The sequence below is a fragment of the Nipponia nippon genome, unplaced genomic scaffold (genome assembly GCF_047370975.1).
Source record: "Nipponia nippon isolate SJK-2023a ecotype South Korea unplaced genomic scaffold, ASM4737097v1 scaffold_21, whole genome shotgun sequence".
Lineage (NCBI taxonomy): Eukaryota > Metazoa > Chordata > Aves > Pelecaniformes > Threskiornithidae > Nipponia > Nipponia nippon.
Genome location: NW_028262338.1, coordinates 1405783 through 1431822, shown reverse-complemented (window position 1 = coordinate 1431822; position 26040 = coordinate 1405783). Strand labels below are relative to the sequence as shown.

Genomic DNA, 26040 nt, shown 5'->3' with positions numbered 1-26040 from the left:
GGTGACACATGTTCCCTGAAGCCACCTTCTTAGGTGGAAGGACAGATAAAGAACAACCAGTTGGCCTGGATATTACGGACCGTTGTGCTTAGCAGACAGGACAGTAAGAAACACCCATCTCTTACCCCATCACAGGGACTCGCTAAGGTGCTGGTCACCTGCTCATAGGCAGCCACAGTCTCCGCAGTGGTAGAATGGCTGAAAGGTTTTACAAAGAGGAAATCGCTCTGGTCAGACATGGGAGAGAAACAAGAGCTGTAATTCTGTGCCTGGGAGGTCAAGCCCGCTCCTCCCACATCCAGGTACTTGATGAAGCCATCTGGCTTCATCTGCCCACGGAAATGGGAGGCGGGCTTGCGGCCAGTCCCTCGGCAGCAACCCGCAAAGGTCCAGCTGGCAGTGCCAGCTTTGAGACACCGGGCAGCCACCACAGCAAACATCACGCAGGACACAAGGGAAATGGACACCAAGGAGATGATGAGGTAAAGTGTTAGGCTGCTATCCTTGGGAGAAGATTTGGGGAGGTCCAAGGACTTGGCAAAGTCCTGCACACTGTTTTTCTCTGGAGAAATTACTATTACCACGGAGGCCGAGAGGGACGGTGTCCCATTGTCCCTCACTTCGACCACCAGCCTGTGGGGATCTTCTGAATCCCTGAGAGTCTGTGCAACCTTTATCTCTCCAGAGCGGCGTTCCACTTGGAAAGGCAAAGCCTCAGTAGTCTCCTGCAGCTGGTAGGACAGCCAGGCATTATGGCCACTATCAGCATCAACAGCTACAATTTTGGTGACCAGATAGCCAGGTTCTGCCAAGGCCGGGATGGTTTGGTGGAAGGCAGAGCCCTTGGGGACGGACGGGTAGACAATGGTGGGGGCATTGTCATTCTCATCCAGGACAAATACATGGACCACAGCAGTACTACTCAGCGCAGGAGACCCAGCATCCTTCACCTCCACAGGCACCTGAAACACCTTATCCTGCTCATAGTCCAGAGCTCTCACGGTGTAGATGGTGCCATTGTCCTGGTCTATTCGAAAGTAGGTTGAGACGGGCACATCCTGCATCCCGTTGTGCAAGATGGAATAAGACAGCTTGGCATTGCTACCCTCATCGGGATCAAATGCTGACACTGAAAAAACGGAAGTTCCAGGAAGGGAGTTTTCCTGAACATGAGCTGTATCAAAAGGGCTGGAGAAATTTGGCGCATTGTCATTCACGTCAGCAATTTGGAGGTAAAACATTTTTTGCGTGGCCCTCTGTGGGGACCCTGAATCCACAGCCCTCACTGTGATGTTGTATCCACTGGCCTTCTCCCGATCAAGGGGACCATTTGTGACCAGCGAGAAATGCTCTTTAAAAGATGACACCAGTTTAAATGGGAGCTCTTTCGCTATCTGCAGACGGACCTGCCCATTGTCACCAGAATCACTGTCCTTCACACCAATGAGGGCAATCACAGTGCCCGGGGTTGCGTCCTCCTGCACTGGGCTGGAGAGAGAGGTCAGCACAATCTCTGGGCTGTTATCATTGATATCGATTAATTCCACTCGCAGGTGACAGTGTCCTTCCATGGCTGGGGATCCCTTGTCCCTGGCTCGAACTGCAATCTCGTAAGCACTGGATTCCTCATAATCCAGCAGGCCTTTGGTTCTGATCTCCCCTGTCCGGGGATCTAAGGAGAACAGCTTGGTAAATTTGCCAGGTGCATTATTGCTAGTTTTGAAAGAATATTCCACGTCCCCGTTGGGACCTTCATCTAGGTCGGTGACATTCAGCTTGGTGACCAGAGTGCCCACTGGCACATTCTCCTCCAGATGTACCGTGGATATGGGTGGGTCACAGACAGGAGGGTTGTCATTTGCATCCAGGACATGGATGGTAACCTTGGCAGTGCCAGATTTCACCGGATTCCCTCCATCCAGGGCTGTCAGCGTTAGGTGATGAACAGCCACTTTCTCTCTATCCAGTGCTTTTTGCAGTACAATCTCGGGCATTTTAACACCATCTCCTCTCACGTTGATACTCAGGGTGAAATGCTCACTGGGGCTGAGCTCGTAGGTGGAGATGGAGTTGGAGCCCATATCTGGGTCTTCCGCTACCTCCAAGGGTAGCCGAGTCCCAGGGTTGGCTACCTCCGTGATCTCCAAGACCACCTCCGGCTTGGGGAACTGAGGTGCGTTGTCATTCACATCGAGGACGTCCACCTCAACACGGTGGAGCTGCAGGGGATTCTCCATGACGAGCTGGAGGTGTAGGGAGCACGTGGGGCTCTGCCCACACAGTGCCTCCCGGTCCAGTCTGCTGTTGAGAAGCAGCACACCCGCTGCCAGGTCCAGTTGCCGCTGCCCACCCTCGCTCACCAGGCGCAGGTTGCGGGTGGCCAGGCTCTGCACCTCCACCCCCAGGTCCTTGGCCAGGTCGCCCACCGAGGAGCCCGGCTCTCGGTCCTCGGGCACTGAGTAGCGGAGCTGGGCGCTGCTGGGAGCCGGCAGGCAGGAGAGGGCTGCGAGCAGCAGCGGGAGCTGCCATGGCAGACTCCGTCCCCCAAGCATCCCGTGCCGGGTGTGCGAGCAGAGCAGAGCGGAGCAGAGCGGAGCAGAGCGGAGCAGAGCGGCGGCGGCTCCGCGCAGCCTCTCCCGCCTCCCCGCCCCCGCTGCCGGCCCCGGGAGCCGCCGCCGTGCCGGAGCCCCCGCGCCCCGAGGGGGTCCGAGCGGGTTGCGCAGGGAGGAAGACGCCGCCGGAGCCGGGCAGGGAGGGATGGAGGGAGCGGGGGGGGCGATCGCAGCCCGGCCGGCTGAGCCGCTCCTCGGCACGCAAAGGCACGCAAAGGCACACAAAGTCGGCGAGCGGAGGGGCTGGACCGAGTGACAGTTTTACGTCTCTCCACAGCCCCCTCCTCCTCCTCCTCCTCCTCCTTTTTCTCTCCCTCCTCCTCCTCCTCTCCCTCCTCCGCCGCCCTCTCCAAAATACGCACGGCGTAGCCCCCCCCTCCTCGCTCCGCCGCCGCCACTCCGCCCCCGCAGCGCCGGGAGGGCGCCGGGGACTCCCGGCAGCGGGAAGCCCCGCTCCGCCCTGCCCGGCTGCTGGGAGCGGGCACCGGCGGGCACCCCCTCCCCAAAGCCAGTTGGGGGTTCCGCATCCCGAACCGCTCCGGTGCCGAGCCCCGCAGACGCCGGGGCTGCGGTTAGGCTGGGGAACACGCTCCCGAGCTCACCTCGCTGCACAGGGTGGGATCCGGCGGGTTGGCACCGGCTGGACCCGCGGAGGGTTTCACAAACATGAACTCGCTGATGTCCGAGACCGGCGAAAAGCAGGAACGGTAACGCGGGGCAGGGGGTGCCGTGGCCGTCACCTGGACGCCCATCACCGTGTCCCCTTGCTTAGGCTCATAGTGCAAGTGCCCAAAAATGTGGCTGGGAGGGGGCTGAAGCGTGTTCACGCTCTCCACACAGCAGCCCTGGTTGGCAGGTGCAGAGCCCCGCCGGAGGCACCGCACGCCCAGTGCTGCCAGTCCCACCAGTGAGACAGTGGAGATGAGCACTAGGGACACAATAAGATAAAGTGTAATCGTGGGTAAGCCCCCACCGTCAGCGGCCCGAGCCTCGGAGCCCTGCAAGGCCTCTGGGCCCTTCTCCTCCACCAGCACCACCAATGTGACGGCTGTGGAGAGTGGGGGCTCCCCAGCGTCCCGGATCACAACCAGCAGTTCATGTGCAGAGGCATCCGTCTCCTGCAGGGCCCGTGTGATCCGGATCTCTCCAGAACGCAGAGCCACGCTGAAAAGCCCTGGGTCTGTGGCTTCCACGAGGTGGTAGGAGAGCCAGGCATTGCGTCCCGAGTCCGCATCTATTGCCACCACCTTGGTGATGAGAGCAGGAGGGGCAGTGGATGGGGAGATTCGGAACTGGGTAGCGGAGTCCTCCCCGGCTCTGGGGAAATGCACCCGTGGGGCATTATCGTTCTGGTCCACTATAAAAATGTGAACCAGTGTCCTGTTCCTCAGGGCCGGGGAGCCGCCATCAGAGACCTCCACGTGGAACTGGAGATAGGAGGTTTGCTCATAGTCAAAGGGGAGTTTGGCAGAGACCTGCCCACTTGTGGGATGTATGGAGAGGTAGCGAGTCGGATCCAGGCCTGGATCTGTCCCACCAGCTCGCAGGATGGAGTAGGAGAGGCGGGAATTCTGCTCCGAGTCAGGGTCGGCAGCAGAGACTGTAACCAGCACGCTGCCCACCGGGTTGTTTTCTGCCACCAGCACTTCATAGGACGCTTGCTCAAACTGAGGCGCGTTGTCATTGACATCTGCGAGGGCGATTGGCAAGATAGTGTGGTGGGAGAGCGGGGGACTGCCCAGGTCCGAGGCAGAGACGGTGACGTTGTAGTAGGCAACGTGTTCCCGGTCCAAATGGGTGCTGGTTAGCAGCGAGTACTGGTGCTCATAGTCCTTACGCAGCTGGAAGGGAAGATCTGGAGACACATGACACTGGACCTTGCCCTGCTCACCAGAGTCCCTGTCTCTGACGTGTATCACGGCCACCACTGTGCCCGGAGGTGCATCCTCACTCAGGGAGCTGGAGAAGGAGGTAAGAATAACCTCAGGGGCATTGTCGTTCACATCAGTGATTTCCACCACCACGCTGCAGTGCTCCTCCATTGTGGGTGATCCCATGTCCTTGGCCTCCACTTCAATCTCATACACTGTTGCCTCCTCGAAGTCCAGGTTGCCCTGGACACGAATCTCCCCAGTTTGCTCATCGATGACAAAGATCTGGCGTAAGGCAGCTGAATTGTGGCTGCTGAGGGAGTAGCGGATGTCTCCGTTGGGCCCTTCATCCACATCGGTGGCATTTAACTTCACCACGAGGGTGCCCAGTGGCGAGTTCTCCACCAAGCGGGCTCCATATGACGGTCTGTCAAAGACTGGGTGGTTGTCATTGGCATCCAGGACCTGAATAGTGATGTGTGTCTTGCTGGACTGGGGGGGAGAGCCCCCATCTTCAGCGGTCAGGACCAGGTGGTGGAAAGCTCTGAGTTCCCGGTCCAGGGCCCTCTCCAGCACCAGCTCAGGGAACTTCCCACCATCTGTGTGTGCCTTCACGTTGAGGTTGAAGTTCTCATTGGCACTCAGGTGATAGGTCTGCAAGGTGTTGGTGCCCACGTCAGAGTCCTGGGCAGGCTGGATGGGGAAGCGGGCACCAAGGGATGCCAGCTCATAGATGCTCAAGGAAACCTCATCACTGGGGAACTCCGGGGGGTTGTCATTGATATCCAGGATCTCTACCTCGATGCGGTAAAACTCCACTGGGTTCTCGATGGCAAGTTTCAGGTGGAGGAAGCAGCGGGCATTCTGCCCACAGAGCTGCTCCCGGTCTATCCGCTCGCTGACCATTATAACGCCGGTGTTCACATTGACCGAGAAGTACTGGGAATCCGAATCGGACAGTACCTGCAAGTTAGCTGCCGCCAGTTTCGCCACATCGGTGCCCAGGTCCTTCGCAATATTGCCCACGAAGGCACCCCGGGTGAGCTCCTCGGGGATGCTGTACCGGATCTGAGCAGAGGAGCTGTGCAAGAAGAAACAGAAAGAGAAGACACGCGGCAGTCCCAGGGACCGGCCCGCCTTCCCTGCCCTCGGCATCCTTGCCGGGTGGGCGGCCGGGGAGCGATGCCCTCCGCGCTCCGAGGCCGCGCTCAGCGCTCGCCGCTCCCATTCATTGTTTGGGGCGGACGCGGTTGGACGAGGGCGGGGGACGCCGGGGCTCCGCGCAGCCGCCTCGCCATTGGTTCCGAGCTCCGCGCCGCTCCTCCAATCGCCGCTCTCCTTTCCCAGGACAGCAACACCGGCGCCAATCGCAACCCGCCGGCCGTTGCCGCGCGGCGCGAACCTGCGGCGCTTCCCCGAGCGGCGGCGGCCCGCGCCCCCCGCGCCCCCCGCGCCCCCCGCGCCGCGGCGGGGGAGCAGGGGCGGCCCCGGGGGAAGGCGCGGCCCGGCCGCCCGGCGAACCCCGCGCCGGCACCGCCTTCCCCTGCCCCTAGGCTCTCACCTGGCCGGGGTCCCGCAGCGTACCGGTAGCGGGGAGGAAAGCCCCGGTTTCCCTCGGTAGGGTCGCGGGGGGCGGGCAAGGCCGCAGGAAGGTGAAGTCGCTCCGGTCGGAGCCGGGGGAGAAGCAGGTGCTGTAGCACTGGGACTGGGAGTCGGTGGGTCTCAGGGTGACCTCCATGTACTTAAGGGTGCCGTCGGAGCTGAGCTGGAGCTTGGGGCTGGAGTGCTTGAAGAAGTCCCGGGAGGGTGACTCACTGAGCCAGCAGCAGCAGCAGGGCGAGTCGGCGGCACGGCCTCTGCGCCAGAGGCACCGAGCAGCCAGGAGGGTGACGGTGGCGAGCGCCACAGTGCTAACGGCTGCCAGCGCGATAATCAGGTAGAGGGTCAGGTCCGGCTTCTCCTTGACACTAGCCAGGAAATCCCGAGGCTTGTAGGTCTCCTCCAGGGCTCCCTCCTCCAGGGCCACGGTGATGGTGACAGTGGTGGAGAGCGGTGGGTTGCCATTGTCCGTCACCTGGACAATGAGCTGCTGCGCTGCCACGTCGGTGTCCTGGAGGGCACGCGCCGTCCGCACCTCCCCAGTGTACAGCGACACGTGAAACAAGGAGGGGTCGGTGGACTGCGGCAGCAGTCGGTATGAGAGCCAGGCATTGTGCCCAGCATCTGCATCCACTGCTGTCACCTTGGTGACCAGGTAGCCCGGTGGGGCAGACAGCGGGACTCTCTGGGGTGCCAGGATGTCACTGTCACTGGCAGGTTGCAGGATGGTGGGGGGGTGGTCATTCTGGTCCAGCACGAAGATGTAGACAGTAACGTTGGCATGGAGCGGAGGGGACCCCGAGTCCCGCACAGCCACAGAGACTGGCAGAACCTGCAGCAGCTCAAAGTCAAAGGTGCGCTGAGCATAGAGGTTGCCATTGTCAGGGTTGATGTGGACGAAGGAAGAGGTGGGGGCACCCTGCACTTGGCCACTCTCTATGGAGTAAACAAGACGGGAATTATCCCCATCATCGGGATCCGAGGCAGAGACAGTGCACAGCAGGGAGCCAGGTGGGTTGTTCTCCGGGAGGAAGGCATCGTAGAAGGGTTGCAAGAAGTGTGGGGGGTTGTCATTCACGTCAGATATGTTGAGGAGCAGCGTGAGTGTCATGGTGAGGGCGGGAGACCCGCCATCCTGGGCAATCAGTTCTACTACGTACTGTGAGGTGGACTCTCGGTCCAGGCTCTCCCGGGTGACCAGGGAGAAGTGGTTCTGAAGGGACCTGATGGTGAAAGGCACATCGGGGGAGATCTCCAAGCTCACATCCCCATTGGTCCCTGAGTCTCGATCCCGTACATTGAAAAGCCCCACAACAGTCTCTGGTGGAGTGTCTTCTGGCACTGGATTCAGCAGGGAGGTGAGCAGCACCTCTGGGGGGTTGTCATTGGCGTCCTCCACTTCCACCTGCAGTATGCAGTGGCCCTCCATCTCTGGGACCCCTCTGTCATGGGCTCGCACGTAGATCTCATAGAAAGATGATTCCTCGAAGTCCAAGGCCCCACTCACCCGGACCTCGCCACTGCGGGGATCCAGGGCAAAGTGCCTTCGGACCGAGTCGGAGGTGTGAACCCCGAAGGAGTACTGCGTCTCCCCATTGGGGCCCTCATCAGGGTCAGATGCATTGAGCCGGAGGAGCAGGGCCCCCACGGGTGAGTTTTCCGGGACTTGCACCTTGTACGTGGCGCGGTCAAAGGTGGGCACGTTGTCATTGACATCCAGGACCAGGACCGTTATCTGTGCTGTGCCCGAGCGGGCTGGGCTTCCCCCATCCACGGCCGTCAGCACCAGCTGCAGTTCTGGCTGCTCTTCCCGGTCCAGGGCATGCTCCAGCACCAGCTCCGGGAAGAGCTTGCCATCCTGCTGCTGCTTGACGTCCAGGGAGAAGTGGGAGTTGGGGCTCAGCTGGTAGGAGCCCACGGCATTGGTGCCCACATCGGGGTCCTGCGCGCTCTCCAGGGGGAAGCGCGCAGCCACTGTGGCAGACTCGGCGATGCGCAGGGTGCGGTGAGCAGTGGGGAAGCTCGGAGAGTTGTCATTCAGGTCCAGGATCTCCACTTCCAGGCGGAAGAGCTGCAGGGGGTTCTCTGTTACCACCTGCACCGACAGCACACAGCTGGCAGCCGCTCCGCACAGACGCTCCCGGTCCAGCTGCTGGCTCACTACCAGTGTGCCGCTGTCCAGGTGCACGGCAAAGTGGCGCAGGCTCTCCTCTGAGCCCAGGCGCAGCCTGCGACCCGGCAGCTCCTCCAGCTTCAAGCCCAGGTCCCAGGCCACGTTCCCCACCACAGTTCCCACCTCCGACTCCTCAACCACCGAGTAGCGGATCTGCCCGCAGACGCAGCCCCAGCCGCAGAGCAAAAACAAACTCAGTACTTGCCATTTGCAGGCGGGTCGCTGGAGGCTGACGCTCTCCATGTCTGTGCGCGTCCGACCTGGGACGCAGCAGGCGCTGGGGAGCTGCAAAAAAATCCCTGGGTCTCTCTTCCACGGCTTGGAAAACGGCTCCGGGGCTCTAGCAGGCTGCAGCTCAGGCTGTCAGCCTCCGAACAGAGGGGGTGGGCTGGGGGAGGGGAACTGAATCACAGCCCCAGCGCGGAGGTGGAAGGGGGGGGAGAAGCAGATTCCCCCCCCCCCCCCCCCCCCCCGCTTCAGATCAGCGCCCAATTGGCCGAGAGCTCCATCCCCTCTCGGCCAGCAGTGGCTCCCCGGAGGTGCAGGAAGCGGGGCCCCTAGCCGGCATCAGCGGGGCTGCCACCCCCGGCCTCCCCTCCGCCAGCCTGAGTCACTTGCTCCGACAGCTCGCTTCCCGTTTGCAGGGAAACTGCACGTCCTGGCAGCCAGGAAGCTAGGTACAAGCCCTCCCTGTGTGCTCCCCCTTCCACAATGGTGGCTTCACATTGCGCCCACAGACAAAGGGCAGCTGTCATGAACACGGGCCAAAGGACTTTTCATGCCTGATGAAAAGGTGCTTGTTAGAGCCCTGAGGTGCCAGGGGCTCTTCTCCCACCCCTTTTCTCCCCCCCCCAGCTAATGCTTTGGCCACTGCCTGCACCCCATGATTGCCTCTGTAAGTGAGGCATCACTGCCACCAGTACCACCATCAACCAGGACACCTCGCACGGAGACAAGGACGCCCACCCCTGCCAGCCCCCCATGGGTGTCAGAGGCAGAAGGTGGGAAGGCAGACATGGGTGAGCCATTCAAAGCCAGAACACAACTGCTCCCCATGCACACCCAGCTAGATGCCCTTTCCTCACCCTGGGACAAAGAAGGGGTCAACTTTCACAGTACTTGAGTCACTGCAAACACACAGAGCCAGCCAACAAGCCCACTAGGCCACCATCAGATCGCAACATCAGGTCAGGACGTCAGACTGGGAAGGGGGCCCGAGCCTCCCACCTGGCAGACACATACTGAAATTCTGCGGCAGACACAGCTTTGCAGCCAAGCAATCTGCCAGAGGGTAAAGGCAAGGGTCTCAGCCTCCCCAGGGGAGATTGGAGCAGTAGTCTCCCCCTCTCCCTGTTTCCAGAGGATGGCAGCAAGCTGCAGGGTGCTAGCTCAGTTCACATCCCTGCAGAAGCCTTGTACAGTCATGCCCTGGAGTCCTATCCTTGGCGCACTCAAGACCACCCTGACCTCCCTTGGGCGCACACAGATCCTGGGGAGCTGGGGTCTGCAGCGGTGTGGCAGGCAGGAGAGCCAGCTCCTGCCTGGGACCCTGCCCATCCCCACCACCCGGGCACCAAGGGGACCTGGGGAATAGGCAAGAGAGGCTGGGGGCACCCATGCCCGACACAGTGGACAGTGACAGGGACACCATCTGGGGGGGTGAAGACAGAGACGGTGGAGGTGCTGCCGTCGAGGGTCTTCCCTCCCTTCTACAGCCCCTCCCTGCCCATTCCAAGAGCCACGGGGCGGGGCCACCCTGCTGCCAGTCAGGGAGAGACGGAGCAAGGAACCTCGCGATTGGTGCAGAACACCGCCCGGGTCCCAGCTACTGCCTGCTCCGGGGGAGAGGAGAAGGCATTCTTAAAGGGCCAACACAGCAAAGCGCTGAACAAGTGTATTCCCCAGCGCCCAGAGACCGATACCTGCTTGGACGTACTCATTCCCAGAGGGCTTCCAACGGTGCCACCAGCAGGAAGCTGTCGCAGTAACCTTGACTCTGGGATGTGCCCTGTCCCCATCCCAGGCAGGGCCCTGGACAGCACAGCTGGGTGACAGATGTTGCCGCTGGCAACATGAGGTGCTGCACCCCTAGGAATGGGTTTGGTGCTGCTGCGGTACCTCAGCAGAAGCCCCCTGTGAAGCCCACATGATCTGGGGGAATCCGCTCAGTGTCCCGAGGTGGCTCGGTCACCAAGGGGCTGGAGCAAGGGACAGGCTTCACGTGGGGGATCCTGCTGTTGCCTGGGTCTGCCAAAGCCTGGGATGGGGACAGTGGCAAGGCAGGAAGGGTATGGGGTGTCCAGGATGGAGACAATGTCCCTGTTCCAGAGGGCCAGAGCTCACTCTGTGGAAATGCGCTGACCCAGGGAGCTGGGGGATCACTGGAGATCCTGCAGGGTAGGATCCCTTATGGCAGGACACACCACCTGCCACAGATGGGGCCAACACCATCCCTACTGCATTGGTTTTGGGGTTGGCTGTTGCCCTGCAGAGCAAAGAGGTGTGAAGCCTTTGCAGGCTTGACACAGTCCATGGCATTGGGCTGGATCTTCTTTGACCACAAAGACTGAAAATCCAGGACCTAGAGCCAGCCCAGCTGGTTTCTCACTGCCAGTGCCTTTCCAGTGCAGTACTGGGGAGTAGGTGGGAGCCATGGCTAGGGCTCGGGCTTACCACCTGCCTGTTATCATCACCTTCCACCCCCACTCTCAAATCATTTACTTCCCGTACCCCCCCCAGGTATCTTGCCAGGACCCTTTGGTGGAGGGGACATCCTTGTCCCCAGCTGTAGCACAGCCCACACAATGCAGAGGAACACTTGCTCTTGCAGCTGCTGCAGCCATTCCCACCTGCCACAAATCAGAAGTGCTGAGTCTGAGCAGTGACGCAAGAGGAAAAAAAAAAAAAAAGGAAAAGAAAAAGGCATAAAATAATTCTGAGAGGTTTCTGCCTCTCTGTGATTCGGCCACAGCAAGCAGGCGGCACACACAGTTCCACACCCATACACAGTTTCCGCTGCACCTCACTTCCTTCTGCTCTGAGGAACCGGTCGTTCCTGCTCACGGCCTCCTGGGAAGGGACATATTACCAGCACCAATCACCTTGGAAACCCATCAGATCCCCCCCTGCCGCCTCTGCTGGATCCACTACCCATCCTCACCTCTGAGGATTGAAGCATTCCTATAACTGAAAGCTCTCAAATTAAGCTGCACAATTCCCACCGGGAAGAAGCACAGAAGTTGCCTGCCATGCGCAAGCGCCTTCCTGGCTGCAGTTTGTTCAGTCAGGGCATTAAACAACACCCGGACATAGCATATCACAAATCGTGCAGGGCTTGTAATATGGTTGTTAAAGGAACACCTGGCTGGAGGACTCACCATCCTGCTTAGAGACACAGTCCAGCTCAGTGGAGCCCTGCAAGCGACTGGAGTAGTCTGCAATCCCAACCCCCCACCCCAAAGCGAACATCATCACAAAACTTCCACGGAAACAAAACTGGAACTATCAGGAGTCAAACATGAAGTGAGACACGGACGGGAGGGACTGCTCTGTGGCCGCGGTCTGTCAAACGGAGGAACCAGCATCGTTCTTCAGCTTTGCATGCTATATTGTGGGAAGCGACACTCTGGTCCCCCACTGGCAGTTGGAGGCTTCCAGCCCCATTTGCACCACCACCTCCTCAGCCCACAGCAGGGCACAACACAGAGAGGCTATGTTCCCCTCCCAGTGCCTGACCCGGCAAGTGCTCCCCTCGGCTCTCATTTTGCAAAGGGAAGGAAATACCATTAGCAGCAAACTTTCTGCCAAGGATTTGCAAGTGGTTGCAAGCTGACCTCAGCCTCCACCAGTTACTCACGCAAGGCGTACCCAAAACTGCATCCAAAAGACATATGTTCACTAACCTGAGCAAACTGACTCACTTGATCCTGCTCACCACAGTGCAAATGTCATCGACACCCAGGACGGCTCACTTGACTCCAAAAAAGACCTGTTCAGCTACAGCTAACCACTCTTTAGAGGCATGGCATGACCGGATATTCCTCCCAACCTCAATCCACTACCATGTGTATGGCACGAATGAACCATGGCTGTTCCCAGCACTGGGACATGCCAAGGAAGGAGCTACATTACCTCAGCAGGGGTGGGGAGCCGGCTGGCGGTGCCCACGATCTGGTGGTACAGCCCTGGCTCACCATTCCTCATGGTGCTCTGGCGGCTCCCCAAGGGGCTGGAAGTGAAGGGCTTTTTACACAGGATATCACTCTGGCGAGAGTCCGTGGTGAGATAGACCTGGTGGTAGAAGTTGGGTGGTGTGAAGCCACCCCGCACGGCGTCAATGTGGTGAAAGGGCCCTGGTGTCCTGTACAGGGTGCTCCGGGAGCTGTTGAACAGCTCCTTTGACTGCCTCCACTTGTAGCACTTGAAGATGCCCAGTGACAACATGGTGATGAAGAAAGCTGCTGACACCAAAATCACAGCCAGGGTGAGATAGAAGGTCACATGCCTCCTGGGATCGTTGGCAGGTGCCACATCAGTGAGGTCAGTGAGCACCTCCTTGACCATCTCGGCCACAGAGATGGAGACAGTGGCACTAGTGGACAGCACAGGCTCCCCATGGTCTTTCAGCAGGATGACTAGCGTGTGCTGGGGAGCATCATCCTCCTGGAGCTGGCGGGCTGTGAAGATCTCCCCGCTGTGCAGCCCAACTGAGAAGAGGCTGGGGTCAGTGGCCTGCAACAGGGTATAGGAGATCCAGGCATTGTACCCTGCATCCGCGTCCACCGCCACCACCTTGGTGACCATGTGCCCAGCAGGAGTGCCTGGTGCCACCACATCAGTATAGGTGGCAGTGGTGTTGGGGTGAGGGTACAGCACGGTTGGGGCATTGTCATTGAGGTCAGTGACAAACACACTGACTGAGACATTAGTGGCCAGAGGCAGAGAGCCGCCATCCTGAACCTGCACCATCATGCTGAACTCCACCTGGTCCTCGTGGTCCAGGGAGGTGAGCAGGTAGAGGGTGCCATTCTCCCGGTTGATGGAGAAGAGATGGCCTACAGTGGGATCACCCTGCAAGATAGTATAGGAAAGATGGGCGTTGCGCCCAAGGTCTGGGTCTGTGGCGCTCACATTAAGAATGGGGATGCCAGGCATGTTGTTCTCCAGCACATACACATCATAGGAGTCCTGGGAAGACTTGGGCGCATTGTCATTGACATCTGACACCTGCACCAGGATCTGTTTTACCGCAGACAAGGGTGGTGAACCCGAGTCCCTGGCTGTGATAGTAATGTTATATTCCGATGCTTTTTCCCGGTCTAGAGCTGCTTTTGTTTTCAATGTGTAGTAATTTTTGAGGGAGGAGCTGAGCGTGAATGGGATCCCAGGGGAAATGAAGCAGTTCACCAGACCGTTATCATGGGAGTCCAAATCCGTTACACTCAGCAGAGCTACAACTGTCCCTGAGGCTGCATCTTCAGGCACGGGGCTGTACACAGAAGTCACTGTCACCTCTGGAGCATTGTCATTCACATCCACAACTTCCACCAGCACTTTGCAATGAGCCACACCAGGAACAACGCCCTTGTCTTTAGCCTGTAAGTAAATCTCGTACAGCTTCGTTTCCTCGTAGTCCAGCTGCCCCTTGACCCTCAACTCCCCTGTGGCTGAGTCCAGAGCAAAGAGTTCTCGTACCTTGGCAGGTGTGTGGCTGCTGAAGGAATAGACGATGTCTCCGTTTGGCCCATCATCCAGATCGTACGCACTGATCCTGGTGACCAGGGTACCACTGGGTGTGTTTTCCGTCACGCTTGCCTTGTAGGTGGACTGGTTGAAGACCGGGGAGTTATCGTTGGCATCCACAACATCAATGTGGATCTGCACGTGGGCCGACCGTGGCGGGCTGCCTCCATCCAGCGCAGTCAAGACCAAGTGGAGCTCCCGTTGCTCCTCCCTGTCCAGTTCCTTCTCTAGCACCAGCTCCGCGTACTTGCTTCCATCCACCCTCGTCTGCACGTCGAGTGCAAAGTGCGGGTTGGCACTGAGCTGGTAGGTCTGCAAAGAGTTAATCCCCACATCGGGGTCTTGCGCGCTCTCTAGCGGGAAGCGTGCTCCGGCCGCCACCGACTCGCTGATTTCCAGCCTCGCCTGGCTGCTGGGAAAAACCGGGTCGTTGTCATTGATGTCCTGGATCTCCACGGCGCCGCTGTACAGCTCCAGCGGATTTTCCACCACGATCTCAAAGCTGAGGGAGCAGGGAGAGAGCGCACCGCAGAGCTCCTCCCGGTCTATCCGCTCGCTCACCAGCAGCGCGCCGCTCGTCAGATCCACCCCGAAGTACTTCTTGTTGCCGCCGGACACCACCCGCAGCCGGCGTGCCGGCAGCCGCCCGAGGTCCAGCGCCAGGTCGGCTACCACGTTCCCCACCGCGGAGCCTCTCCGCGCCTCCTCGGGAATCGCATAGCGAATCGCGGCGGAAACCCAGTCGGAAACGCCGAGCAAAAGCAAGAGGCTCAGTACCTGCCCCGTCGTCACCCCGCGGCTCCTTACAGCAACGCCGTTCATCGCACAGGACGGCCGCGCTCTCCGCTTCGCCCCCCCTCCCGGCTAGAAATCCTCAGCTCGCCCCGTCATGCCGCTGCCCAGCGCGCCCCGAGAAGCGGCGTCCGGCAGGGAGACGGGCATTGCTGGCGGGCTCCGCCGTGACTCGCTCCCAGGCTCTCTCTGAGACCGTCTGAGCCTCATCCCGGCTCCGAGCGGGGCCGGGCCGCCAGATTCCCCCCCGCTCCATCATTGGCCGACAGCGGCACACAGAGTCCCGGCCAATAACTGCACGGAGCGCAGGGCTGCCGGAGTCCCGCCGCGGGGCAGCCGCCCGCTGAGCACCGCGGGGAGGGAGTGCGGCGGCCCCGGCCCCGGGGCAGCGGGGCTCAAGCCGGCTGACCCTGAAGGGAGAGCACAGCCCTGCGAGAAACCCAGCTGATAAGGACAGACGGGCTGGAGAGCGCGGGCAGAGGCAGCGTAGATGGGGCACGGGGACTGCGTGTGCGGGCAGGAAGGTGTCAGCGTTGGCGGAGAGGATGACGCCAAAAGGGGCGATATGGAAACAGGGGGGGTGTCACCCAGGAAAACCTCGTTGGAAAGAGGCAGCGGGAGCAAGAAGGGGAGGTGGAGCGGGCGGGAGGAGGGGTGGGGAGCGTCGGCCGGGGCACGCAGGGCTCCGGACGAACCAGCGCCGGCACCATGCGCCAGCTCCGCGCGTCCCTCGGGACCGTCGGGATGCCGGCCCGCCCACCCAAGTGCTGGGTCAGACCCTTCCTGACATGCCACGGCGTCGCGACGTCACGCCTCTGTGTGCCACCGAAGCAGCGTCGTCGGCAAAAAGACACGGATTTCGTGCTGCCGAGTTACAAGCAGCTCCTCCGGCCGCAGCACACAGTCACCCCGCGGGGCAGCTCCTGCCGCAGGGTTCACACCAGCATCGTCCCTCCTGCTCCCCACCGCCACCACTCTCCCAGCAGGCATCTTCCCCGACAAATCGTAGAAATCTCGGTTTAATACGCCCTCCTGCTCTCGCCATCTCCCAGATTGCTCCCCGGTACCTGTTTCCACCAGTCAGACGCAGGGAAATCACTGTCTACGACGTGCTGGTTCAGCGGGGGCAGAAGCCGTTCCCGTTGCAGCAACAGCCCGGCAGGTCACGGCACCGCGTAGACCACGGCACCGGCAGTACCTGGGCGAGAAACAGCCTATTCCGGGGCTGCCTGCCTGCGTTTGGGGTTGTTGCTGTCAACAACAACTCGTGATACGTCGGTTTTCCGACGTTTCGAGCGCCCATACGGATAAAACTACCGCAATTTCGGCGTTCATTGTCCGTCACCCGTGCAACTGCTCAGCTCTCACGGTGCAATGGGAAGGAGCCAAGGAAGCTTGATAAGCGAGCGCCAGGAGCCCTGTTAAAACCCGGCTGTGGCCGAGAAACACAGTGTCTAGGTGTCTTCCCGCAGCCGAGAATGATAAGGAAGGGACGGCGACGTCTGGGAAAAGAACCGGGCTGGAAACTCCGGATAAGCGTTCATTCGCTTATCGAGAGAAACGACAAGGCTCTCCATGCCCTGCAGAACTGGCTCGGAAATGCTGCAGCTGGTTATCTGTTACCCGGTGCTTGTCGTGGCTGAGCGGGTTGTGGAAGGGCTGCAAATTACCCGCACCAACGTGGGAGACACGACACCCGCCAGAGCGACAGCGACCTCGACTCTGGCTACATGTCCTCGCCCTACAGAGTCCTGTCAACAGCCGTGAGCATGCGGGATCCACCCAGAGACGCAATATTTCTGCGCTTGTATGAAGAGTCAACAATATCAAACGGGTCGGCACAGTCTTTCCTCTCTACGTGCTCAGCTATTTCCTTTCCTATCGAATATTCATTGCCGAAAGATAAACCGTATCAGTGCTACTTACCGTTCTTATCACCACTCCACAGAATGTGATAAAAGTATAGGCTTCACACCGATAAGATCCAACGTTAGTCATCTGTTCGTATTTTAATAAATTTAATTCTGGAGGAATTTAAAGGCTGAGAAAGAAAATTATACACTTTACCCACCGCAGCTGAATCCTGCACGTAAGTACACGTTATGCCTCTCTGACCGTTTTGAAGCACTTCTGTAACAAACCGTGTCTGCAGACTCACAGTGCTGGGAGCAGATTTCTTTTCTCATGCAACCCTTATGCAACCAATGTCCCTCATGCAACCAATGTCCCTTATGCAACCAAAGCCCAATTACTTTTCTTTCTTACGTATAATCTAATAAGAAGAAAATCCACAGCTCTCTTGGAGATAAATCTTGAAACAGTCTTCAGCCACTTACTTTCTCTGAAAATAAGCTCTGAATCTTTTTTCCAGCCACTGCCCATTTCGTGTTTTTCCTAAACTCTGTTTACTGAGTAGTTTCTCTAACATGCATATTGCAATTCTTAAGGACTTTCTCTTCATATGAGTGCACACACAAACCGTATTCGGAGTACCTTGTCTGCTTAATCCCAGCAGTAGTAGGACAGGCAAGCAACAGAGAGCTGAGTACAGCGAAGAGATCTCGGGAAAGGCATGGAAGACTGAACATTTCCATCTCTCGTATTTTGACTGATCTGGAGACACTATGTCTCCTTCATTTTGATGGGAAGCCCGAATACTGAAGGCGATGCCTCGAAGCTCCTGAAAGCACCATTTGAAGGGAGAGGAGTGCGCGACAGCTAAGGGGAAAGGCGCCTTTCCCTTGCACCAGGAATTATTTCGGGAACCCCAGCCAGAACCTTTCACTCCAGCGCTATTCCCGGCTCCGCCAGGGCTCCGGAGGAGCCTGTGGCAGCAGTGGGCCCAATGCATTCTCTGCTCGGCTCCGGCCTTGGAACTGAGGCACTAGCCCCGGCTCCCCAGACGAAGGGGAAATGTTAAGTCACGGGTGTACAGAGCATCTTCCTTTTGAGGGATTCAGAGTATGAAAAGAACTGAGCTGGAAGGGAAAACAGAGGACTACAGAGTCGCTGCCCTCACTGAGTGAGCAGACCGGGAGAAATCACAGTGTTACTGCAGGAGAGCGCTCAAATCTGGCAGAAACAACAAATGAAGCAGTTGCTAGACCAAGACAAAAGCATTTGTCTCAGCTTCGGACCCCACCACACTTTCACCCCCACTCCACCCCATGTCCACACCACCACCCCGGCTCGGTGAAACTTGCACCCTGATTAGGACAGACAGACAGCAGTACTAGCAACATAGCATCGCTCCTCGGGGCACAACCGACAATTTGCGGATGAGACTGGGCAGATAAAAAGGAAGAGTCAAGATCACACACATACCCACACACAAACACCCCAGCTATTGAGCAGTGTGCTGGGAGGTGACGTTGAGTTCTGCCGGTTGCCCACTGATCCTCGACGGCAGAACAGGGGAAGAAGATTCACGCAAGTCTGCAGAGAGGAACCCCGGGACAGAAGCTCACCTGTGCCGAGCTCTCTGGGCTGGGAGACGCATTCCCGGAGTGAGTGCCTAAGCCAGGTTCCACGCCCAGGAGACGCTCAGATAGCGCTACCGCCCCTGGTCTCAGAAATGTGAAGTCCTTCTGGCCTGACTCGGAGTCTAAACACACCTCGTAGGAGTAGGGCAAGGGCAACGTGCTGCTACAGTAGTTGTAGGGTGCGTTTGACCCCAGGCTGGAATACAGCTCCTTATCAGAAGTTATAAAAACAGGAGGGCTCCTCGACGATCGGCATTTAAAGAACATGATCAAAATAACTGTCAAAACGAATAACAACGACACGACAGCGAGGGCCACTACAAGAATGAGGTTCAGATCAGACGTCAGCTCGGATACAGCGTCTCTGTCGCTCAGCTCCGGCAGCGCCTCCTGCAAGCTCTCGGCCAGCACCACGTGCAGCGTGGCCGTGGCCGACAGCGCCGGCTGCCCGTGGTCCTTCACCACGGCCACCAGCCGCTGCTTCGCCGCGTCCCTCTCCGACACGGCCCGCGCCGTCCGCACCTCGCCGCTGTGCAGCCCCACGCGGAACAGCGCCGGCTCCGCCGCCTGCACCAGCTCGTACGACAGCCACGCGTTGCGCCCCGCGTCCGCGTCCACCGCCACCACCTTGGCCACCAGGTACCCGGCCTCGGCCGACCGCGGCACCACCTCGAACGGCGCCGGCGCCGGCGCCGGGGCCGCGCCCGCCCCCGCCGCTCCCGCCCCCGCGCCCGCCGCCGGCCACAGCACCCGCGGCGCGTTGTCGTTGCGGTCCAGCACGAAGACGCGCACCGTCGCCGTCGAGCTCCGCGCCGGCGCCCCGCCGTCCTGCGCCCGCACCGCCACCGCGAACTCGCGGCACTGCTCGTAGTCGAAGGAGCGCTGCGCGTACACCGCGCCGCTCCGCGCCTCCACCGACACGTACGGCGCCGCGCCCGCCGCGCCCGCGCTGCCGCCCGCCAGCCAGTAGCTCACGCGCCCGTTAGCGCCCGCGTCCGCGTCCCGCGCGCGCACGCGCAGCACCGGCGCGCCCGCCGCGTTGTTCTCCGCCACGTAGGCGCTGTAGGCGGCCTCCTCGAACACCGGCGCGTTGTCGTTCACGTCCGACACCTCCAGCACCAGCGCCGCGCGGCTGGACAGCGCCGGGCTGCCCCGGTCCCTGGCCACCACCGTCACCCGGTGCTCGGCCGCCTGCTCCCGGTCCAGCGCCATCGCCGTCACCACCTTGTACGAGCCGCCCGACGACGCCACGATCGACAGCGGCGCCTCGCCCGACAGCTCGCACGACACCTGCCCGTTCTCCCCGGAGTCCCGGTCCCGCACTTTCACCAGCGCCACCACCGTGCCGGCCGGCGCGTCCTCGGGCACCGGGCTCGACACCGACAACACCGTGATTTCGGGCGCGTTATCGTTCACGTCCAGCACCTCCACCTCCACCTTGCAGTGCGCCACCAGACCGCCCCCGTCCCTCGCCTCCACCAGCAGCGTGTAGCCTCGCGTGTCCTCGAAGTCCAGCGCCTCCTGCAGCGTGATCGTCCCGCTCTCCGCGTCCAGCACGAACTTCTGAAGCACCTTGGCCGGCGTTTTCCCGAAGCCGTAGGTGATGCGGGCGTTGGTGCCGGCGTCGGCGTCGGAGGCGGAGACGTTCAGCACCAGCGAGCCCGGCGGCGCGTCCTCCCGCAGGCTCGCGCGGTACCGGTCCTGCGCGAACACGGGCGCGTTGTCGTTGGCGTCGGTGACGTTGATGCAGAGCTGGGCGGTGCCGCTCCGGGGCGGCTCGCCGCCGTCCAGCGCCGTCAGCACCAGCCGCAGGCTCTGCTCGCTCTCCCGGTCCAGCGCGCGGCGCAGCACCAGCTCCGCGAACTTGCTGCCGTCCTGGCTCTCCTTCACCTCCACCGCGAAGTACCCGTTGGCCTCCAGCTCGTAGCCCTGCAGCGAGTTGCTGCCCACGTCTGCGTCTTCCGCCACGCCCAAGTAAAACCGGGCGCCGGGAGAAGTCAACTCGTTGATCTCGAGCTGGAAATTATCTTGCAAGAAGCGCGGCGCGTTGTCGTTGATGTCCTGGATGGCCACCTCGACGTGGAACACGTTCAGCGGGTTCTGCACCAGCGCCTCGAAGCTGACGGAGCAGGACACCGACTCGCCGCACATCTCCTCCCGGTCCAGCCTCTCGCTCACGTACAGGTTCCCGCTCTCCCCGCTCACGCCGAAGTATTGCTTCTCCGCGCTCAGCCGCAGCTTGCGTGCCGGCAGCTCCGCCGGGCTCAGCCCCAGGTCCCGCGCCAGCGGCCCCACCAGCGAGCCTCTGCCCAGCTCCTCGGGGATGGCGTAGCGGATCCGCTCCGACGCCGCCCCGCACCACAAGCACAGCAGCAAAGCGGGCAGCAGCACTCGCCCGCCTGCTCGCCGCCAGCTCGCCCTCTGCCTCTGCCTGCCCGCCATCCTCGGCAGCGCTCGCCGCGCTCCTCCCTCCTGCCGCTGCCCTCCCTCCCTGCCAGCCACTCGCCGCAGCGAGCGCAGGGGCCGCCGGCGGGCAGCGATCTCGGCGCCGGCTCGGACGCCGCTGCTCCCCGCGCCGCGCCGCCTCTCGCCTCTGCTGCCCGTGCCGCTGCCGCTCCGGCCGGCGCCGTGCGAGCGAGCAGCCTGGGGGGCAGGGCGCTGCGGCGGCTCCGGCGGCGGCGGCGGCTGCGGCTGCGGCTGCGGCTCCGGCTCCCGCGCCGTTCCGCGTCGGCCAACAGCGGCACCCGGAGGCGCCGCGACGCCACCGCAGCCGGCTGATGGCCGCGCTTGCAGGGGCCCGGGCTTTTCACCGGGGCTTTGCGGCTGCATCCAGCTTTGGGCTCTCTCCTTCATTAGAATCAAGAAGCGCAGAAGCACTTGATGATGCAACTCCACAGGCGTTTAAAAGGGAGACACGCTGTCCGGTACCGCAGCCGGCTGATGGCGTGCGGCGCTTCGGTCTCTGCGCTCCGAGCCGCACTGTCAGCAGCTGCCGGGAGTCGGCGCCATCGGCCACCAAAAGCAAGAGTCAGCTTTCAGTTCGCCCACCTCTGGAAAGGCGAACCAAGCAGCTCTGTTCACGAGTGGAAATGAAGAGTCTAGGTGGGGAACGTGTTACCGCAGAGCGCAGGTGAGTGCAGGTACGTACAAGCAGGTACACTGTACAGCAAATGTCTGATATATTCCAACAGCGTCTACTATTGCTGCGGGTTGTCTTTCGCCAGTTCTTTTATTTCATTTCTACGAGCTCTGAGAAGTAACAGCTACAAGATACTTCAGAGGAGAAGTGGTTGTAGAAGAAAGCATCAGACCCGCCATTTTCTTTGAGGAGCTTCTTGTTTATATCACTTTTATTTTATATACCTCTCAGAGTGACTGAGACAGGGAGAAAATGGCAAGCCTTATACTCTACAACAGCAGTATCAATATATGCTCCTAGTTTTACAAATCACGGAGGTGACCACAACTTCTGTCTCTAGAATCGGGAGCACAGACCTATTAAAGCATTTCTTCAAAATTTCTTCCTTCAGTGGATGGAGTAACTAAGTAGATACGAGAGCATGGACGGGCAGCAAAAAGGTACCCATGCTCCCAGGATACTTCAATTACCAGTGTGCTATTCCGACAGTTTTAAAGAGGAGAGGTATACTCCGTGGTGATGCCCGAGGTGTATGTGACATGTCAGCTGCCTTTCCCAGGAGGAGATTTGTAGACAAAAGACAGCAAAAGAAGTCACAAGAAGAAAAGTCAGAAGGGCAACACTACAGAAGGCAGTTTACCCATGAGACAAACACAGCAACGTGTATTTTTGCACCGGCAATACTCAGAACACTCCAGGTGTGGGGTGGTCTGAAAATGGAAAGGATAAAACCCTCTTGAGCGCAACACCTATGAAAAAGTACTTGATCCTCCTCAGTGCCTTGTTTATACAATAATACCACCTCTCAGCAACAATCAAAGGAAATCACAGAGTGCAAGACTCGCTGCAAACCAACAAATCTTGGTACATAACCATGGAGGAAGCAGGGCACATTATGACCAGCTGAATAATTGCAAGTGATACACAGACCACAAATTTGGAAACGACAGGTACAGCAGACTTTCCTAACACTCCTATGGCTCCAAACAAGAGATGAATCCATGGATGACTACTGTGCCCGTTCACTGGGTCCTGGTGATAACTCACTTCTCGGTTATGCCACTCTTGCCACTCCCTCAAAAGATACAAAACCACGGACTACAGGATTCAGTTTCTCCTTCACAAGCTTCTTCCACCGTAGCAGTTATTAGCAAACGATCGCTCGGCCACAACGTTGCTGTGAGAACAGGCTCCTCCTCGCCAAGACCATTCTCACAAAGAAGTAGCCACGCTCTACTTCACATGGAGAGATACATACGAGAGGCTCACCTACCCATACTGAGCAGGTATTTACGCAGAATCTCGCCCTTCCTCAGTGTTTGTGGTTGCATTACTAAGGTACTGCTTACATGCATTTCAAATAATTAATGTCAAATGAAACTCTGTGTTGTAAGACAATAGTGATAAATAAAGCAATGAACGACAGACTTTTAGAAAAACCTTCAACTAATAAGCCGTTCACGATTAAAATACCTGTGTATGTCTAATCGTCCAATCCTGTGAGTAATGCTGCCGAGCAAGACATGAAAATTATATCGGCATTAGACGCATTAGGACATACTGTCGCTACACCCTTGGCTACACGGCCACCTCTAACTACACTCTCTGCAAAAGACATGGTGACGAACAGTAAAGTAGATGAAAAGTGCCCATAGGCTGGTAACGATCCCTCGGAGATTAACTCTCATTTGGCAGAAGAGGCCACAAGGTTGCTGTGTGAACAGGCTTCTCGTGGACAACAAGGTCATTGTCACAAAATTATTCCAGGTGCAGTACGACTCTGGATGTGCCCACCGGCTGCTAAGGAGCACAGAAGGAGAAAACAACCTTTCTAAACAGTAACGCTATTCAGAATGCATGCTACTCTGTTCCTCACACACCGTTTGCATCAATTTTAAACACTTAGCATTGATGGATCAAGGGCTGCTACATGAGAGAGAACGATATGAAACAAGCTGTAAGGCAACATAAAAAGCACAAATTAATAACGGTTCACAGCAAGAGTATCTTGACATTTCTTGAAGTGCCACGCTGTCTGTAACATACCCCAGCAGAAACCGTGACAATATCCTCTACTTTCTAGCACTTCACCCATAGTTTGAAGGCCTAAGAAGAGGCTTATAGAGTCTATAAGCACAACATTCAGTCTGGAAACATCCAGTTCTTCAACTCCACTCTGTCTTTGGAAGAGCACAGCAGTGGATCACCACCAAGGTCACCAACCACTACTCACGTACGCACATGTATTTTAGAATTTAGCCCTTACTAACAAGTGATTTCGCTCCTCTTCCACCCTCTTCCTCAATCCAGAGCTTGGAGCTCACTTTTGACCCAACAAAGGACATTCCCACAAGCAACAAGGAATTCGCAGGTATGCCTGGGAATGTTCTCCCGGTTGAGGAAGAAGTACCTCCAGCATGGAAAACACACACTGCATTCTGGTACACAAGATTGACACTGCTGTCACCACTGGCTGAGGAACACGCTGTGTGAGGAACTTTCACACATGAGGAAAGTAAAACCCACCCCAAAGCAGGCACAGACAGCTCTACGTGCATTTCCAGCAATGGCTTACATTCATCTTAAATAACGACTGTTGAATGAGAAAGCTGTGTTACAAGGGAAGAGTGACAATGAAGTGAACCAAAGACTTGAGGGACTTGAGAAAAACACCTCAACTAACACACTGTTCACGATAAAAATAATTGTGTATTTGTAACAGTCCTATCCTACAAATAAAACTGCTCACTGGCTGGTAAGGAGCACACAAAAAAGAAGAGAACCTTTCTAATGTGTACTGCTATTAAGAATACATAGTACTCTGTTCCTCAAACAGTGCTTTCAACGATAATAAATAATAAACAATATAAGATAATGTGCTACTACACACGCGAGTAGTGAAACAAGCAATAAGGCTGCATAAAAAGTACGAATTACTAACCCATCACGGCAAGTTATACATGGGGCCATTAATGTTCCATTTCAAGAGAAACTCATCCTACTCAAGCACATGTGCTGCCGGGAAGACATCGGAACTTGCTAATAACGCAAACTTCCGTTTCCTAATAATGCAATGCATCCATTCAGAAGAGCTAATACTGACAGGAAAATCGGTATTACAGGTCAGGAGACAAAATCAGAAATTACGTGGCATGTGATAGAAACACAAAGCCCTGCTCGAACGAAACTCCAGCCAACAGTAGCCTCACTTCTTGGCATTCACAGCCTTAGTTACACCAAGGACAATATCCAATACTTTCGTCATATGTCATCCACAGGCGAAAGAGCATTTCCTTCAATGACATTTTAGGGAAACAGAAGTATATCAAAGTCTTTGTCTTCACAGCTGAACACTGTCAAGGTATGGATGCAAACTGCTTCGTCAGCCCAAGAATTATAAGACATCTTCTAAAGTCAAAAGGGTTACCAGTTTACACCTGGACAAAAAAAAAAAAAAAAAAAAAAAAAAAAGCTGCAGAAGTCAAGGAATCATAGCTTAACATTTCATATTATGTCACCTGTAGAAGGTACACAAGAAAGGTATCTAGTTAGTAAAAAGTCCACAAGAGGCTCACAAAGGTGCTCACACCAAAGACCATAGCCACAGTTCCTCAAAGAAAATTACTTGGACAACAAAAAAGAGGAAAATGCATAGAACCACTACTGCGGGCCTCATATAACAACTAGGATAAACTGAACCTTTAAACCTGTCTTTAAGACATTTCATATTATGCCACAGCAAACTTTTTCACCTCTCCTGTCTCTGGACAGACACAATTTTTCACCCTGCCCACACATTACGCAATAGGAAAGCACTCATCTGCAACCCATTGCAACTTGCTCGGTGTTCTTTGATTCTCATAATTTGCAAGCATTTGTCATCAAAGAGCCAGTTGCCCAGACCATTTCTATTTCTCATAAACCACTATCACACCACGGACTTCACACAGATATCTATACATCTCTGTAAGAAGAAGGAAGATACATTTCTCTGCTCACTACTGTTCTGGGAAGAAACACCAGGAGTCTCAACGTAAAAAAAGAGAGGTCTTCCAGGAACGACTGGATCAGTGAACATCTGCAGAGGGGCAATATCCCCCTCCTTACATCTTTCCTTGCACCTTCCACCTCTCCTCTCCTGCCCTCCTACGGCTGTTTCCATAGCACCTCTTTTCAAGCCAAGGCACATCCAGCTCCTTTTCCGACAAGTCAACCTTAAAAGATGGGAAATCGGCAAAATACATCTCCCGTTTCCTCCAGTAGCCCATCACACACAGCCACCCAGAGACTTCCTCCAATAGACACAACTTTTACGATTCTCTTTCCTCTTCACAACAGGCAGTCAGACACTGTCAAGGGACGGGTTGTTGCCCAGCCCATTCCTCCACCCGGTGCACAAAGACGGCAGCATGGACCAAGGCAAAGACATTTCGTTGCTCTCCACGTTATCATGAAGAAACATAAAGGCTGAGAAGAGTGGAAACGATGAGCAGAAAAGTTAGACACGGGGCCATTAACATTCCTCCTCAAGCACAATTGCTGTCGGGAAGATCCCTGAACGTGCTAATAACGCAGACTTCCGTTTGCTAATGATGCAACAGCTCCGTTGCGAAGAGCTAGTACTGTCCCT

At 57.6% G+C, this 26040-nt stretch overlaps 1 protein-coding gene across 7 annotated transcripts in view; it reads right to left on the bottom strand.

The window, feature by feature from the left end:
* LOC104016577 (protocadherin gamma-C5-like) overlaps positions 1-26040 on the bottom strand; it is a 75150-nt gene that overhangs the window by 24266 nt on the left and 24844 nt on the right. The window contains exons 1-2 of one of the 7 annotated variants that reach the window (XM_087760231.1): positions 18257-20862; positions 6045-8540 (exon numbers count right to left, since the gene is read on the bottom strand). The exons of 3 other annotated variants lie outside the window; for them this stretch is intronic. In XM_087760231.1, coding sequence (XP_087616357.1) covers positions 6045-8540; positions 18257-20713 — 4953 coding nt within the window. In that variant the 5' untranslated portion in view covers positions 20714-20862. Of the gene's footprint in view, positions 1-125; positions 2889-6044; positions 8541-14774; positions 15775-18256; positions 20863-26040 lie in introns of those variants that run through there. 3 more of the 7 variants (XM_087760233.1, XM_087760239.1, XM_087760234.1) reach the window with 3 other exon arrangements.